The 16,863-nt window shown below is 36.1% G+C and overlaps 1 protein-coding gene across 5 annotated transcripts in view; it reads left to right on the top strand.

The window, feature by feature from the left end:
• RIF1 (replication timing regulatory factor 1) overlaps positions 1 to 16,863 on the top strand; it is a 51,485-nt gene that overhangs the window by 13,757 nt on the left and 20,865 nt on the right. For all 5 annotated transcript variants that reach the window (XM_029225305.1, XM_029225306.1, XM_029225304.1 and 2 more), the window contains 11 exons: positions 1,678 to 1,795; positions 2,673 to 2,837; positions 3,313 to 3,423; positions 4,097 to 4,159; positions 4,418 to 4,518; positions 6,023 to 6,109; positions 9,247 to 9,317; positions 9,531 to 9,711; positions 11,067 to 11,174; positions 11,540 to 11,689; positions 15,556 to 15,655. In XM_029225305.1, the coding sequence (XP_029081138.1) occupies positions 1,678 to 1,795; positions 2,673 to 2,837; positions 3,313 to 3,423; positions 4,097 to 4,159; positions 4,418 to 4,518; positions 6,023 to 6,109; positions 9,247 to 9,317; positions 9,531 to 9,711; positions 11,067 to 11,174; positions 11,540 to 11,689; positions 15,556 to 15,655 (1,255 nt within the window). The remainder of the gene's footprint in view (positions 1 to 1,677; positions 1,796 to 2,672; positions 2,838 to 3,312; positions 3,424 to 4,096; positions 4,160 to 4,417; positions 4,519 to 6,022; positions 6,110 to 9,246; positions 9,318 to 9,530; positions 9,712 to 11,066; positions 11,175 to 11,539; positions 11,690 to 15,555; positions 15,656 to 16,863) is intronic.

Below are 16,863 nucleotides of genomic sequence, written 5' to 3'. Positions count from 1 at the left end.
TTTAAATTATTTTGAGTTTATTATTGTGTATGGTGTGAGGGAGTGTTGTAACTTCATTGATTTACCTGTGGCTGTCCAACTTTTCCAACACCACTTGCTGAAGAGACTGTCTTTTCTCCATTGTATATTCTTGACTCCTTTGTCGAAGATTAATTGACCATAAGTGTGGGTTTATTTCTGGACTCTGTATTCTGTTCCATTGATCTATATGTCTGTTTTTGTGCCAATACCATGCTGTTTTGATAACTTTGTAGCTTTGTAGTATAGTCTGAAGTCTGGGAGGGTTATGCCTCCTGCTTTGTTCTTTTTCCTCAGGATTGCTTTGGCAATTCTAGGTTTTTTATGGTTCCATATAAATTTTAAGATTATTCTAGTTCTGTAAAAAATGCCATGGGTAATTTAATAGGGATCCCACTAAATCTGTAGATTGCTTTGCGTAGTATGGCCACTTTAACAATATTAGTTCTTTCAATCCAAGGGCATGGGATATCTTTCCATTTCTTTAAGTCATCATTAATGTTTTATAGCTCTTGGCATATAGGACTTTTACCTCCTTGGTCAGGTTTATTCCTAAGTTTTTGGGTTTTTTTTTAACTTTTTAATTTTATATTGGAGTATAGTTGATTAACAATGTTGTGATAGTTTCAGGTGTACAACAAGTATTTTATTTTTTGATGTGATTTTAAAAGGGTTTTTTTTTTTTACTTTCTGATGTTTCAATGTTAGTGTAAAGAAATGCAACAGATTTCTGTATGTCATTCTTGTATCCTGCATACTTTGCTGTTTATCAGTTCTTCCTCAAGTATTGGATTTTTTTTAGCAAGTTCTTTTTAAATTTTTAATTGCTTAATACATTGAAGTTTTTAAGCTTGATAGAGCATGAACTGATTAAAATTGGGCATTGATTGTAACTTGTAACTGGGGTTATAATTTTTTCAAATTCTACCATTTTAAGTTCCTAGTAGGCTGATCTTACCCAGTTGTCGACCCATTCCTTGGCATAATCTACTCATTGGCTACATTTGACAGGTATTGGAATGATCTTAGAAATAAGCTTGGAGTTGTCTTAGTTCATATTTTCTTAAGGTGTTTTTAAAAATGTTTAAAATGGTCTGTTTACCAGTAGCATTAAAACTCATGTAGATGTTATTTGTAAAAGCTGTAAAAGCTATTTATGTGTATAATTTTCCATCTGGAATGTAGAGTTGAAATTTATAGATAGTACATATTTAGGGCAAATATACTTGTAATAAAAATGTTCACTTTTCCAAGTTTCAGTTTTTACCCTCTGCATCAAAAAGGCCAAAAAAATTTCAACATATCAAAACAATTGAGATCGCTTCTTAAGGATATTTAACTGTATTATGCAAGACTTTTTTTTTTTTTTTTTTTTTTATTGCGGTACGCGGGCCTCTCACTGTTGTGGCCTCTCCCATTGCAGAGCACAGGCTCCGGACGCACAGGCCCAGCGGCCATGGCTCAAGGGCCCAGCTGCTCCGTGGCATGTGGGATCTTCCTGGGCCGGGGCACAAACCCGTGTCCCCTGCATCGGCAGGCGGACTCTCAACCACTGCGCCACCAGGGAAGCCCCTATGCAAGACTTTAAAAAAATGGGACAGTTATACATATTTACAGATTCAGTTCCCTCCATCTCTTTCTCTTTTTAAACCCCAATAGGTCTGTGTGCCTCTGATTCAAAGCACAATAAGCATTGATTCTAATGCTTCACCTCAAGGCAGTTCATCTCGTGTAGCTACTTCTCCACCTTTAAATCCTGCGACCCCTGTACACAAAGGTAAGAGATAGACCTACTTGGGGTTTTTTTCCTTTATTTTTACAAAAAGGCTTTGAATCAAGTCTTTGCTCCATGTAATTCACATAATTTTGGCTGCCTTATCACAAAATCGTTTTGTTTGTTTTCTGTATGTGTTACTGTGTACTGCTGTCATTGTATTGTAGTTGGATAAGATCAACTTTTTTCCACTACATTATATGAAGTGCATTACAGACTCTTAACATTTGTTTCAGAATTAGAATGTTAGAGTTATAATTTAAAATGTCAGATCTTAACAGATGTAAGGAATGTGGCTTAGTATGTATATCAGTGAAAGAAAATTATTTGCTGTTCCTATTTTTTTTTTTTTTTTTTTGCGGTACACGGGCCTCTCACCGTTGTGGCCTCTCCCGTTGCGGAGCACAGGCTCTGGACGTGCAGGCTCAGCAGCCATGGCTCACGGGCCCAGCCGCTCCGCGGCATGTGGGATCTTCCCGGACTGGGGCACGAACCCGTGTCCCCTGCATCGGCAGGCAGACTCTCAACCACTGCGCCACCAGGGAAGCCCTGCTATTCCTATTTTACGTTAACTATTCTGAGTCAAATTTTTATATTTTAAGTTTTAGGAATGCCTGCATATTAATGTTAAGGTATGGATTAATGTCTGAGAATTCATTTAAATGGTGTGTGACACTAGTCTTGTTCTTAACCCAGTAAGATTAGTATTTAATTAGGAACTCTGTTGTGGGCTTTAAACAAAAACTCTTCAACTTTTATTGAAGAACAAATTATTTACTTTTAAAAGTACATTGCATTGAAATGAAGTAAACAAAATATATTTATTTGGGTAACTAATTCAATCGTACATAACTTAGCAATTTTGTTTGTTTGTTTAAAGGTGCTTCTCCATATGGAACTCCCCGGATGAACTTGAGTTCAAATTTTGGTGGAATGGCCACAATCCCCTCTATACAAGTTTTGGGGCTTGAAATGTTGCTTCATTTTTTGTTGGGTCCAGAAGTCTTGAGTTTTGCTAAGCAAAACAAACTTATGCTGAGCTTAGGTATTTAATTGTTTTTAAAATCATTTCAATTACACAGTTCAGAACACTGTACTTTGGGGTGAGGAAAGATTTTATAAATCTTCTTTTTTATAAATTATTTATTTTTGGCTGCGTTTGGTCTTCGTTGCTGCGTGTGGGTTTTCTCTAGTTACGGCGAGTGGGGCTACTCTTCCTTGTGGTGCGCGGGCTGCTCATTGCGGTGGCTTCCATTGTTGCGGAGCACGGGCTCTAGGCGCACGGGCTTCAGTAGTTGTGGCTGAGCGTGGGCTTATTTGCTCGGCATGTGGGATCTTCTGGGACCAGGGCTCGAACCCGTGTCCCCTGCATTGGCAGGCAGATTCTTAACCACTGCGCCACCAGGGAAGTCCCTAAATCTTTTTCATAGAAAACATAATCAGACCACCTAACATTTTACATCGAGAAATTTATTTCATAAAGCTTTGGTTTTGCCTAATTGTCTTTTTTTCTCTTTTAGAGCGACTTGAACATCCGTTAATCAGCAGCTCTTCTTTTTTTTCCAAACATGCAAATACATTTATCACTGCTGTTCGTGATAGCTTTGTTGCAATTAGAAAAGATGCTTCTGGTAAATGTTTAAGAGAAGATTTTTATTATTTAAACCTGTGTTTAAAAAGAAAAATAGTGAATGTTTATATAGTGCCACCTGTTTCCAGATTGTGCTGCAGGAGCTTTACATATAATTCATTGACTCCTCACAGCAACCTTCTGTGTTAGCCTATTTTGCAGATAAGGGATTGTGTTATACTGAGAAGTAAATAACTTGTGCAAAGTTACATAGTAAGTGATGGAGCTATGATTCATACCTAGGCTCTGTGATTTTAGTATCTACACCTAAACTCCTGTGTTCTAAAGCCTATCAAGTAATGATGACAGGTTTTAAAAATTAAATAGAGTGCTATTGTACTGGTTGGAAAATTTTTTTCTAGTGGCTTTCAGGTATCCTTCTCAGTCTTTAATCCTTGTCTCAAAAGTGAAAGGTTTTCAATACAGAAAATACAGTCGATGAAAAAAAAGAATTACCCTGAGTATGTTAACAGTTCTTTTGAAAAATATTTCTTTAAACAAAAATGAGGTCAATAGTATATTGTAAACTGATTACAAGGTTGACTATTACAAGGAGAATTATATTTTAAATTTTTAAGTATTGCTCAGTTTATTTCTGTAGTATAAGCTTGAAAGGGAGAGCTTTTGTAGTCATATCTATTTCATTCTAAAGTACCTTTTATTTTGTTTGGCAGATGCAATTGTCAATGCTATTTGGAAGGAGCTAGTTAGCTTGGTGAAGTCAGTTATTGAATCTGGTAAGCACTATAATGATCAAAAGATTTTTATAGCACTCAGTGAATTGTTTGGCTTTCATATATAAAATTAATTTTAAAATCCTTTTTTGAAGTATTTTATCTTCCAGACTTTACCTTTAAACAAAGCACTTTATTTAGTAAGAAAAAAATTACTTTTTAATAGCTCTTTGAGCATATATTTTTACCCCTGAAAAGACTGTATTTTCACCCCTAAAAATACATGTTTAGAACTGTACCCCTCCTTTTCCTTTTTGATAGGTAACAAAAAAGAGAGACCAGGTTCTGAAGTTTTGACTCTTCTATTAAAATCTTTGGAAAGCATAGTGAAGTCAGAAGTATTTCCTGTATTGAAAACACTGGTAAGTATAAGACCTATATGTGCTGGAATTTTAAAACCATATTCTGAAATTGAATTTTATATTGAAGGTACTACCACAGATCAGGATTTGGGAAAATATTTTATATCAAGTATTTATCAGCCATTTGGCCCTGTAGTAAATGCTGTTCCATTGACTAAATAGAGTCATTTGAAACCTTCTTAATAAAGTAAATGATGACAGTGGCAACTACAGAAATCTTCCAGTGTCATAGGAAAAAGAATAGGCCGTACAGAGAAAATGGGATAAGGGGCATGAAACTTGAACTGAAGAAACTCGGATGAACACTAATTTTGTGACAAGATTGCTGGGTTCCACTGATTGTTAGTATGTACATTTAAAAAAATATCTGGTAATAATCTTGGAGAGCTTTTGCATTTTAAATATGTCCTATATAGTAGAGAGGGAAAAAGTGAATTGGATATACTTTTTGTAATAGTGAGTTTCCCAAAATAAACTGCAGATGGAACAAACTACACCCGTAGGTAGATTCTGAGTGATTCCTTTATGTGCCATGACAACCATATCTACTGTGGCAGTAGAGGATAGTGGTTAATAGCAAGGGCTCTGGTACAGACTAGGTTGAACCTCAGCCCAGCTATTAACTGAATGAACTTAGACACTCTGTCTACTTTCTTATCTCTCTATAAAGAAGAGATGTAGTAGTAGTTCATAATTAAATGAGTTGATAAATGCAGAGCATTATGGGGCTGGAACAAAATAAATGTGTCGATGAATGCTAATTATTATTGTTAGTGTCTGTTCAAATGAGAATACGTGAAAGCTTATTTTCACCAACAGTTATTTTTGTCATGTTATTCACTTATGTTATATAATTCAGGTTAATACAAGTATAATAATATTTTTGGATGGCAGTTTGGTAATCTCTGTCACATTTGAGAGGCGTGTCTTAGATACAGCTTCTAGTTAGCAGTTCTTTGAAATACTTGCTTCTGGCACTATTGAGTACATAATTGATTGCAGAATTTCTTTTTGTAGTATAAAAAATGAAAATAGCCTCAAGGACCATTAATTTTTAAAAAGTTTGAACAAACGGCACATTTGTTTATCAGTTAAGAATGTGTCTACATAGACTGATGTGAAAACTCTGTAACACAGTCAGGTGAAGAAAATTAGTTCCAGAGTATCTTACAGTACAATATCATTAATGGTATAAAACAGGTATAAGACAGCTAGCCTAGGAAGTTATGTTTCTCTCTGTACTTACATATATGGAAATTTAGGTCTAAAAAATAAACTCCAAACTGGTAACATTGATTATTCCTGGAGATAAGAAAGGACTTCATCATTTTATTATTTATATTTCTGTATTTAAACATTTTAAGCTAATGAGAATGTATTTACATTAATGAACAAACATTACTTGTAATAAATTGTTAAAAATATAGTTAATACTATAAGATTTTTACTAAGTAAGGTACTACTTTTATGGCTAATGTACAGTAAAACCTTTTGTCTTTCTTAGGTTCTCATGGAAATTACAATTAAAGGACTTCCTCAGAAAGTATTAGGTTCTCCAGCATATCAGGTTGCTAATATGGATATTCTTAATGCAAGTATCTTAAATGTAATGATACTAAATTAGCTAATAAACAAAAAGATCCATGGTATTTTTTTTCGTAAGGTAGTGAAACTTAGATTGCAAAGTTCCAAGAGAATTGAATTTGAATACGCTGATTATGTTAAAGGAAAAAATGATAGACAAAGTACAGGCGTACCTCAGAGATACTGCAGGTTCAGTTCCAGACCGGTGCCAAGAAAGTGAATATCACAGTAAAGAAAGTCACATGAAATTTTTCGTTTCCCAATGCATGTGAAAGTTAATGTTTACACTATACTGTAGTCTGTTAAGTGTGAGTAAATAGCATTATTCCTTAAAAAAACAAAACAAAAAACTATACCTTAATTTAAAAGTACTTTATTGCTAAACAGATGCTACCTATCATCTGAGCCTTCAGTGAGTCACCTTTTTACTGCTGGAGTGTCTTGTCTCCATATTGACGGCTGCTGACTGATCAAGGTGGTGGTTGCTGAAGGCTGGGGTGGCTTTGGGAATTTCTTAAAATAAGACAACAGTGACGTTTGCTGTGATTGAGTCTTCCTTTCACAAATGATTTCTCTGTAGCATGTAATGCTGTTGGATAGCGTTTTACCCACAGTAGAACTTCTTTCAGAATTAGTTAGCCCTCTCAAACCCTACTGCTGCTTTATCAACTAAGTTTATGTAATATTCTAAATCCTGTTGTCGCTTCAGCAGTCTTCAACATCTTCACCAGGAGTAGATTCCATCTTAAGAAACCACTTTCTTAGCTTATCCATAAGGAGCAACTGCACATCTGTTGAAGTTTATCATAAGATTGCAGCAATTCTTTCACATCTTCAGGCTCCAATCCTAATTCTAGTTCTTTGCAGTTTCTGCCACATCTGTAGTTATTTCCTCCACTGAAGTCTTAAACCCCTCTAAGTCATTCAGGAAGGTTGGAATCAACTTCTTCCAAACGCCTGTTTATGTTGATATTTTGACCTCTTCCCATGAATCATGAATGTTCTTCACGGCATCTAGAATGATGAGTCCTTTCCATAAGGTTTTCAGTTTACTTTGCCCAGGTCTATCAGAGGAATCACTCTTTATGGCAACTATAACCTTATGAAATGTATTTCTTTTTATTTTATTTATTTTATTTTATTTTATGTATGCGGGCCTCTCACTGCTGTGGCCTCTCCCGTTGCGGAGCACAGGCTCCGGATGCGCAGGCTCAGCGGCCATGGCTCACGGGCCCAGCCGCTCCGCGGCATGTGGGATCTTCCCAGACTGGGGCATGAACCCGCGTCCCCTGCATCGGCAGGCGGACTCTCAACCACTGTGCCACCAAGGAAGCCCGTGAAATGTATTTCTGAAAAAGGCTTGGAAGTTGAAATTGCTCCTTCATCTGCAGAATGGATGTTGTGTTAGCAGACATGAAAACAACATTAGTCTCATTGTACATCTTGGTCAGAGTGCTTGGGTGTCCAGGTGCATCATCAATGGGCAGTAATATTGTGAAAGGATTCTTTTTTTTTTTTTTTTTTTCCTGAGGAGTAGATCTCAACAGTGGGCTTAAAATACTGAGTAAACCATGTTGTGAACAGATAAGCTGTCATCCAGGGTTTGTTCCATTTATATAAAGCACAGGCAGAGTGGATTTAGCATGATTCTGAAGGGCCCTAGTATTTTTGGGATGGTAAATGGCATTGGCTTCAACTTAGAATCACTAGCTGCATTAGCCCCTAATAAAAGGCAGCGTGTCATTTGAAGCTTTGAAGCAGACATTGACTTTTCCTCTCTAGCTGTGAAAGTCCTATATGGCTGCTGCTTTCAATACGAGGCTGTTTTATCAACAGGTAGAAAATCTGTTGTTTACGGTAACCACCATCATTATTAAATAGCTAGGTCTTCTGTATAACTTGATGCAGCTTCTGTGTGAGCACTTGCTGCTTCACCTTGCACTTTGATGTTATGGAGAGGGCTATTTCCTTGAATCTCGTGAACCAACCTCTGCTGGCTTCACACTTTTCTGCAGCTTCCTCACCTCTCAGCTTTCACGGAATTGAGGAGTTAGGACCTTGTTGTGGATTAGGCTTTGGCTTAAGGGAATGTTGTAGCTGGTTTGATCTATCTAGACAACTAAAATGTTCTCCATATCAGCAATAAGGCTGTTTTGCTTTCTTACTATTGCTTGTGTTCACTGAAGTAGCACTTTTCATTTCCTTCAATAACTTTTCCTTTGCGTTCACAACTTCGCTAACTTGCACAAGAGGCCTAGCTTTTAGCCTTTCTGACATGCCTTCCCTATTAAGCTTAATTATTTCTAGCTTTTGATTGAAAGTGAGAGACGTGCAACTCTTCCTTTTGCGTAAACATTTAGAGGCCATTGTAGTGTTATTATTTAGTCTAAATTCAGTATTGTGTCTCAGGGAATGGGGAGGCCAGAGGAGATGGAGAGAGACAGGATAATGGCTGGTTAGTGGAGCAGTCAGGACACACAATGTTAAGTTTGAAAAATCGTGAGAATTACCAAAATGTGACAGGGACATGAAGTGAACAAATGCTGTTAGAAAAATGGTGCCAGTAGACTTGGTCGACATAGGGTTGCCACAAACATTCAATATGTAAAAAATGCCATATCTGCAAAGCACAATAAAACAAGGTACACTCATTATAATTAATGTGAATAATTAAGTATGGCACTATTAATGGAACTATTTTCCTGGATTAAACAAAGGGTCTAGAAGGAAAGTTTTCTCTTTGCTTTTATATAATAATAGTTTTGGTTACTGTTATAAATTTTGGAAGCTTAGTAGCATTGGGTTACTTATGGTGAAATATATTTAATATCTTCTGGATGTAGGTATTATTGATCCAGCAAGTTTTAAGTCAACAATTTTTTTTATATCTGGAATCTCTCTCTGTTCTTTAATTGCTCACATAGATGTAACAGCTATGATTAAAATATAAAGAGCTTGCTTTTTGTGTGTAGTTTGTGGAAGTACATTTGCTATCATTTTTGTCATTTCCTAAGTAATTTGGAAAGTTAAATTTCTCAAGCTTAAAACGGTCGTATTTCACATAATTGATTGTAGAAAACAAGTATAACAAGAATATACTGTTTGTAACAGGAAGATTGATTGCCATCTCCCATCTTTTTTCAGGGGACTCCTGCTTTGTTCTTAATTCAGTTAATTTTCAATAATCTGTTGGCATGTGGTGTAGAAGATGAAAGGTAATTTTAAACAAACTATTTTGTTTATCTTGGAAAGTTTGTCATGTGATGAATGATTCTTTTAACTTACTCTAAATTTTTTTAAAATGAAAAAATCAAAATAAGAGTTGGGATTCTTTTTTTGTCAGTTATTTTTATAACCTTGCTATAATGTAATTAATGTATTTTCGAAGAACGTACAGTTAATGCATAGTTGAAAATTTTTTCCTCCAGGTTTTTTCTCAACCTGGAAACACTTGTAGGCTGTGTTCTTTCTGGTCCAACTTCACCGCTAGCTTTCAGTGACTCTGTCTTAAATGTTATTAATCAAAATGCAAAGCAGTTGGAAAACAAGGAGCATCTTTGGAGAATGTGGAGTATTATAGTCACCCCATTAACTGAATTGATAAATCAGGTATGATATAAGTTAGCTGCATGTTTCCCCCAAATTTAATATCTTCCTTTTTTTCTTCCTTGTTAGAGCACAGGGGTATATGAATAGAAGTTTGTATTTGAATGGAAGATATTGCATATTTTTTTCTACAGGATTGGTTAATTTTCTACTCTTTAGATTAGTTGATTTCATCATGTTTCTGCCTTATTCAAGAAAGTATAACTTAGTGGGGACTAAACAGTCCATTTTCTCCAGTAATTAGAAAGCCAGAAGGCTTACATGATATATACAGATTCCCCTGTTTATATCTTGGATTCTTTCATTTGTACTATGGGGAATAATATGGGTATCTTCACTAGACTGTATATTCTTAGGATCCCATGGTTGATGGGATCCTATGTTGGTGATTACCTTAAAGCCATATTGTAGTTCCTAAATCATTAGTTGTTGAGAGTTGACTAACCCTTACATTTAATTACTTTATAAAGTGGCAATATTGTCAGTGTATGGAGCTCAAGTTCTGTCACTATTAATAGTTCATCAGCTGCTTTATCTGTTCATCAGTCTTTAAATGGAATTATTCTTTGGGAAATAGTCTGTTATAACTCTCAAATGGAGTGAAGACTCCAAGGAATTTTTTATGTGGTTATACAGTAGCCCTTATTTTGGCTGCTCGAGCCAACACTCCATTAAACATATTCTTCCTGAAGAAAAAAGTTTATGTTCATAAATAATTTCCAACTGTTTAAAGGATGCTAGAGGCCCTTTTTATAAGTCCTTGCTTGAATGTACCTTCTGTGTATAGTAAAAGATTTTGGAGTCACCTTTGGGATTCTTTTTTAGGACTTAAAACCAGTGTGTTGTTTCCCAGGGTTGCTTAAAAAATTACCATGAACTGATGGCTTAAATCAATAGGAATTTACTTTTTTATAGCCCTTGAGGCCAGAATTTCAAAATCAAGGTGTTGGCAGGTTTGGTTTCTTCTGAAGCTCTGAAGGAGAGTGTGTTCCATGCTTCTCTTAGCTTCCAGTAATTCTTGATGTTCCTTTGCTTGTGGATGCATCACTTCAGTCTCAGCCTCCATTTTCACATGGCATTCTTCAAAGTAGCTTCTGTCTATTCAACTTGCCCTTTTGTTATAAGGATGCCAGTTATTGGATTAGGGCCCACCCTAAACCGGCATGACTTCATTATTGCATGATTACATCTGCAAAGACCCTATTTCCAAAGTTTGCAGAGGTTAGGAGTTCACCATCTGTTGAACATCTCAACATTGGAGACACAATTCTACTGACTACACATAGTAAGATGTTACTACTTCAGGCTAGAATTAGATGGTAATTTGTCTAACTTCTTCATTATTTTTCTTGTTTCAGACCAATGAAGTGAATCAAGGTGATGCCTTAGAACATAATTTTAGTGCCATCTATTGTGCACTGACTTTACCAATAAACCATATTTTTTCAGCACAAAAAATTCCAGCGGTAAGGCAAAGTTTTTCTTGATGAATTTGCATTTTTCTGAAAATATTATGTCACCCTTTATAATGAACCCCTACAGTAATTTTACCTAAAACAAGACTTTCTTATGACCTATAATCAGCTTAGGAGAAAGGAAAGTGGTGAAGGAAGAGAGAAGTTCCTCTTGACCTTTGATAATTGTTGGTATTGTGGCATTATTACAGTTCTTCAGTTAGAGCTCTGTGGAGGTGGGCAAACTCACTACCCTATACTAGTCTCCTCTTTGACACCTATGAATGTTACCGTGTTTTTAAAATGTTAAAGATGTATTCTGTTAGGTGTTCTGATGTGTAGATGTGTTTTCTAAATTTCTTTTTTATTGTTACTAGGCCACCATGAAGACCTTACTTAAAACTTGGTCAGAATTATATAGAGCATTTGCTCGCTGTGCAGCTTTGGTGGCAACTGCAGAGGAGAATTTGTGCTGTGAGGAACTTTCTTCCAAGATAATGTCCAGTTTGGAAGATGAAGGCCTTTCAGTGAGTTTATCCTGATACTGACCTTTTTTGCATGTAAAGGATTCTTTTCAAGTAAATAGAGATAACATTTGTGAACTGTCATTTAGTAATGCTTTTAGTTTATAAGTAATGAAGTTAGTGTATAAAACGAGTAACAGCTTTGCAAAAAAGTTTTGTGTCTTTGGACTCTAAGGTCCATGTATCAGGACCATTTAACAGTGATGTGTTTTTACTACTCTGTTGTGTGTCTGTGCCATTCTAGATGAACCGTACAAGGACCTTACTGTCCTGGACCTTGCTTTATCATATCTGTTAGCTCTTTAAAGTCTATCCTCTAGAAGTTTGTAGATCTAAAAATGTAGGTTCCTATTCACTCCTTTCCCTTATTCTATAAAAAGAGCAACAACTGCTGTCAGCAGTTTGGTATGTATCATTCTAGAATAGACCTCTTTCTTTCTACCCATAAGTTATATATTTATGCTCACATATGTACATGAATACAGTGTTCTTGCCAGTTGAAATTTATTTATTACTCTGAAGAATGTTTTTTTCCATCTAAAAAGATAGATTTTCTAGCTCTTAATAGTGGTTACCCCTACAGAGAAGAGTAGAAGTATTTATAATCTCTTTTTTAAAATATTGGCATAATTCTGATTATGGTATTTTGGTACTATAGTATTTGTCAGAGCGACTTTAAAAATGTAAATCAGATTAAAACACTTCTGTAGCTTTTTGTTGCATTTGGAGTAAAAATCTGAACTGCTTACAACTGCCCTTGAAGCTTGTGCTTCCTTCTTCAAAGAATCTTATTTAATTAGTCTTGTTAATTTCTATCTGAGCATCTTGTTATCAGAATCGTTTGTGTACTTCATTCTGTAACTTCCCCCCCACACTCCATGAGGTTAGGGACTTTCTGTCTTGTTGATGTATATCCCTGGCTTTTATCTGGCCACCTAGACAGTGAATTTGTTGAAGGCTTTTATAATTGTTAGGGAGAAGCTTGACCCTCAGTTTTCACCTTTAAATTATTGTCTTGGGTAGGCTTACATCTTTATTCTCTTCTGCAAGAAATGTAGAATATATCAAGTTTTATAAAATACCCTGTCGGGATTTTGTCATTGGTTGGTTATATTGCATTTATAGATTAATTTGGAAAAGAATTTACATCTTTATAATGTTGAGTTTTTCTATTAAGGAATATTTATTTAATTCTAAACTTAACCAAGCTTGCTTGATTTTTTTTTGGAAGTTTTAAAGCTGTTTTTCAGCTGTTATGTATGGTCTCTTTGCTGCCCATATTTGGTTGCTGCTGGAGTATATGAGATCTGTTGGTAATGTGCATTTCCGTATGTTAAACCAAACTTGTGTCCTTGAGAAGGGCACTTCTTGGTCACAGTGAAAATCTTTTAAAACATTGTAGATAAGTGTTTTAAAATTTTTTGCGTATATCTTCATTAGTGAGATTGGAGTTCCTCATTGTCCAATTTTTGTATTTTGGGAATAACACACATGTATGTGACTGATAATTCCTTGTCAAATATGTAACTAAGTAATTAGTTACAATTTTTAGGTTTCAGAAAAATTTTTATCAGTTTTGAAGATACTGTTCATTTGTTCATTTCTGTAAAATTTTTTTCATTTTTACAAAATATGCATCTAAGACTATTATTATTTTTCTTACTGTTACAAATGCATTGTTTGATACTAATTTTTTAAAATAATTTTTAAAACATTTATTTATTTTGGCTGCAGCAGGTCTTAGTTGTGGCATGCGGGAATCTTTTAGTTGAAGCATGGTATGCGGGCTTCTTAGTTGTGGCATGCGAACTTAGTTGCAGCATGCACGTGGGATCTAGTTCCTGGACCAGGGATCAAAACCAGGCCCCCTGCATTGGGAGTGTGGAGTCTTACCCACTGGACTACAGGGAAGTCCCACTAATTTTTAATTTTTTTGTTATTAACCTCTTTTTTTTTTTTTTTTTTTACGCGAGCCTCTCACCGTTGTGGCCTCTCCCGTTGCAGAGCACAGGCTCTGTTCGCGCAGGCTCTGTTCGCGCAGGCTCAGCGGCCATGGGCCCAGCCGCTCCGCGGCATGTGGGATCCTCCCGGACCGGGGCACGAACCCGTATCCCCTGCATCGGCAGGCGGACTCTCAACCACTGCGCCACCAGGGAAGCCCCTTAACCTCTTTTTTAGTTTGTAAAGTTTTTGGGTTTTTTTCTTGCCTTTAGAATTTAGACATTTCACCATGGTGTGTCTTGAGGCATCTTTTAAACTGTTTTAAGTACTTGGTAGACCCTTTCAATCTAAAGAGCTGTGCCTTCATCTCAGGAAGAGTGCTTAGATCTTCAGGTGTCATCTTCTATGTCTGTTACTTTTCTTTCTTTATATCTGTTTGTGTTTTGCTTTATTTTTGGTGCTGCTTTCTGGGACCTTGATATTTCTGTTTCCATTCTTTGTTTAAATGCTGAGGTGTTTTATAATAGTTTTATTTTTACATTTATGTTTTTAAGTGGATATGATTTCCTCTTTGAAGATAGTAGTTTTCTTCTGTTTCTGTTATTATCTTTTTCCTCGTGGATTAGTTCTATTGGTATTTAGCACACCTTCTTCATATTTGTCAATAAAGGTTAATATTGAACAATATTGGTAGCTGGAATGTGTTTTCTAACCCAGGAGAGATCCCCTGTTTTTCTGGCTTTGATAGCCAATTGTAGTTACAAGCAAGCTTTGCCTTGTAATTGTGAGCAAGAAGGAAGCACTGGAGCTTTAACATCTTTTCTATATGGATGTGTAGGTTATCATCTGTACTGAACCTTCCATGTGGTTTTCTTAGGTTAACTGGGGGCTCTCCCTTCCTCCTCTTGGTCCTTAACACTGACTGGGGGAGGTTGTCTTTAGTGGCAGACATGTGAATTAGTCCAGTGAATTGGACAAGTGAAAGGTAATGGAGAATAAAAGAAGAGCAACTGTGTTATAGAACTTTAATTTCAGTAGTCTTAATTACCCATTTGATTTTTATAATGACCATCATATCTTTTTCTCAGAACCCTCCCTGTGTCTTCTGTTACTCAGTTTCTTCTTGGAAAGCTCACTATTTTTGAGGTGTTCTTTGACTCATGGTGCTGGGATTTACTTTGTTCTATTTTCAGTCTCCCTTGCACCCCTGTCTTTTTTTTTTTTTTTTTTTTTTTTTTGCGGTATGCGCCCTCTCACTGTTGTGGCCTCTCCCGTTGCGGAGTGCTCCGGACGCGCAGGCTCAGTGTTCATGGCTCACAGGCCTAGCCGCTCCGCGGCATGTGGGATCTTCCCGGACCAGGGCACGAACCTATGTCCCCTGCATCGGCAGGCGGACTCTCAACCCCTGCGCCACCAGGGAAGCCCTGCCCCCTGTCTTTAAAAAAAGTTTCCAGAAAAATGTCTGATGCTTCTAAGGGTTTATTTTTATTTCATTTGGATTTGAGGAGGGAGGAGGAAAGGGTATCGGGGAGCTTTAGCAACATTTCACATTTTGTTTCTGCTGGGTTTAGTGAACACTTTTGTAATTTTGAAGAGAAATTTGGTAAAGAATCTTAAGTTTGAACCTAGCTCTTCCATTTTCAGTTTATTGGTTTATATGCTGAGTTTTATGGGCATCTTAAAGCTGAATTATTTTCCATAAATATTGAGAAACAAAAAAAAGGTATAGTACTTGGCACACAGCAGTTAACTGGGAAATATTCATAACCATATACTTAATGTACCTTAAATGGTATAAGCTATGACATGTGTGTTACTATATGTTATATGTGGGAGTTAGTCTTATATTTTTGTTCATGCTTATACTTTATATAAACCATGCCAGTAGTTAAAAGATTCTAATATAATACTTAACTATTCTTTCCTAGAATTTATTGTTCTTGGATAGGATCACTCATATTATTACTGTAATGGTTGATTGCATCGACTTTTCACCATATAATATTAAGTATCAGCCCAAAATTAAATGTAAGTATTTTATTTGCTTACCTTATATATCATAAACATGGCTGTCTGAACTGTTGTCAGGGCAAATCCTAATAGCTTTTCCCATCTCATTTTACCTACTTTTGATGCTGTGTAACCATGTTAGTTACTATGCTAGTAGCTCACATGCTTGCTCTCTTTCTTTCTGTGTGTGTGTGTCTCTCTCACCCTCCCCCCCAATCTAACTCCTTTTTATGATGCAGAAACATAAATATTGTCCTATTTAGAGATTGTCTAATAATACAAATGATTTTACTTACTCCATCTGGTACAAGGGATTATCTGGACAAAAAACTTGGACATTTGTTAAAATGTTCTTATTTGGTAGCCTGATTTGAAATAATCATTAAATTGACATTCAACTGCATAGAAAATCGTGGCAGTGATTAATCAGTTATGGTTTTACAGGAAATTTAAAATGATGCTAAAAGTTTAACTCAATTTTTACTGTATAAAATTGGACAATTGAAATCATAACAAGTTGTCTTATTTTTATAACTATGTTCCTTGGTTAATTCTAAATTATGTTGTAATAAATACTGAGTTATTTTATTCTACTAAGTGGTTCTTTGAACTTATATATTTCTACCAGTGATTATATATTTTCATACTGTATAGGAAAGAACCTTCCAGTAATGAAAAATGTGGATGTTTAAAGGTTACTTTTCCTGTTGAAAGATTGGGAACATACTCAGTTTTCTTTTCTTTTGGGTTTTTTTTTTTTTTAAGGTTCATATCCTTTTTTTTTTTTTTTTTTTTAATTTATTTTATTTGTTTATTTTTGGCTGCATTGCGTCTTCATTGCTGCGTGTGGGCTTTCTCTAGTTGGAGCGAGCAGGGGCTACTCTTTGCTGCGGCGTGTGGGTTTCTCATTGCGGTGGCTTCTCATTGCGCAGCATGGGCTTTAGGTGCGCAGGCTTCAGTAGTTGTGGCATGCGAGTTCAGTTGTTGTGGCTCGCAAGCTCTAGAGTACAGGCTCAGTAGTTGTGGCACACGGGCTTAGTTGCTCCATAGCATGTGGGATCTTCCTGGAACAGGGATCGAACCCGTGTCCCCTGCATTGGCAGGCAGATTCTTAACCACTGTGCCACCAGGGAAGTCCCTCAGTTTTCTTTTAATAAGATCTGTCTTTGATGAATTAGTGTAAAGATTACTAGAACATAAAATATTTTTAGGGTTTTTTGGGGGGG

The sequence above is a fragment of the Monodon monoceros genome, unplaced genomic scaffold, assembly GCF_005190385.1.
Source record: "Monodon monoceros isolate NGI ecotype Baffin Bay Population unplaced genomic scaffold, NGI_Narwhal_1 Super_Scaffold_16, whole genome shotgun sequence".
NCBI lineage: Eukaryota > Metazoa > Chordata > Mammalia > Artiodactyla > Monodontidae > Monodon > Monodon monoceros.
This window is presented reverse-complemented; position numbering and strand designations above follow the sequence as displayed.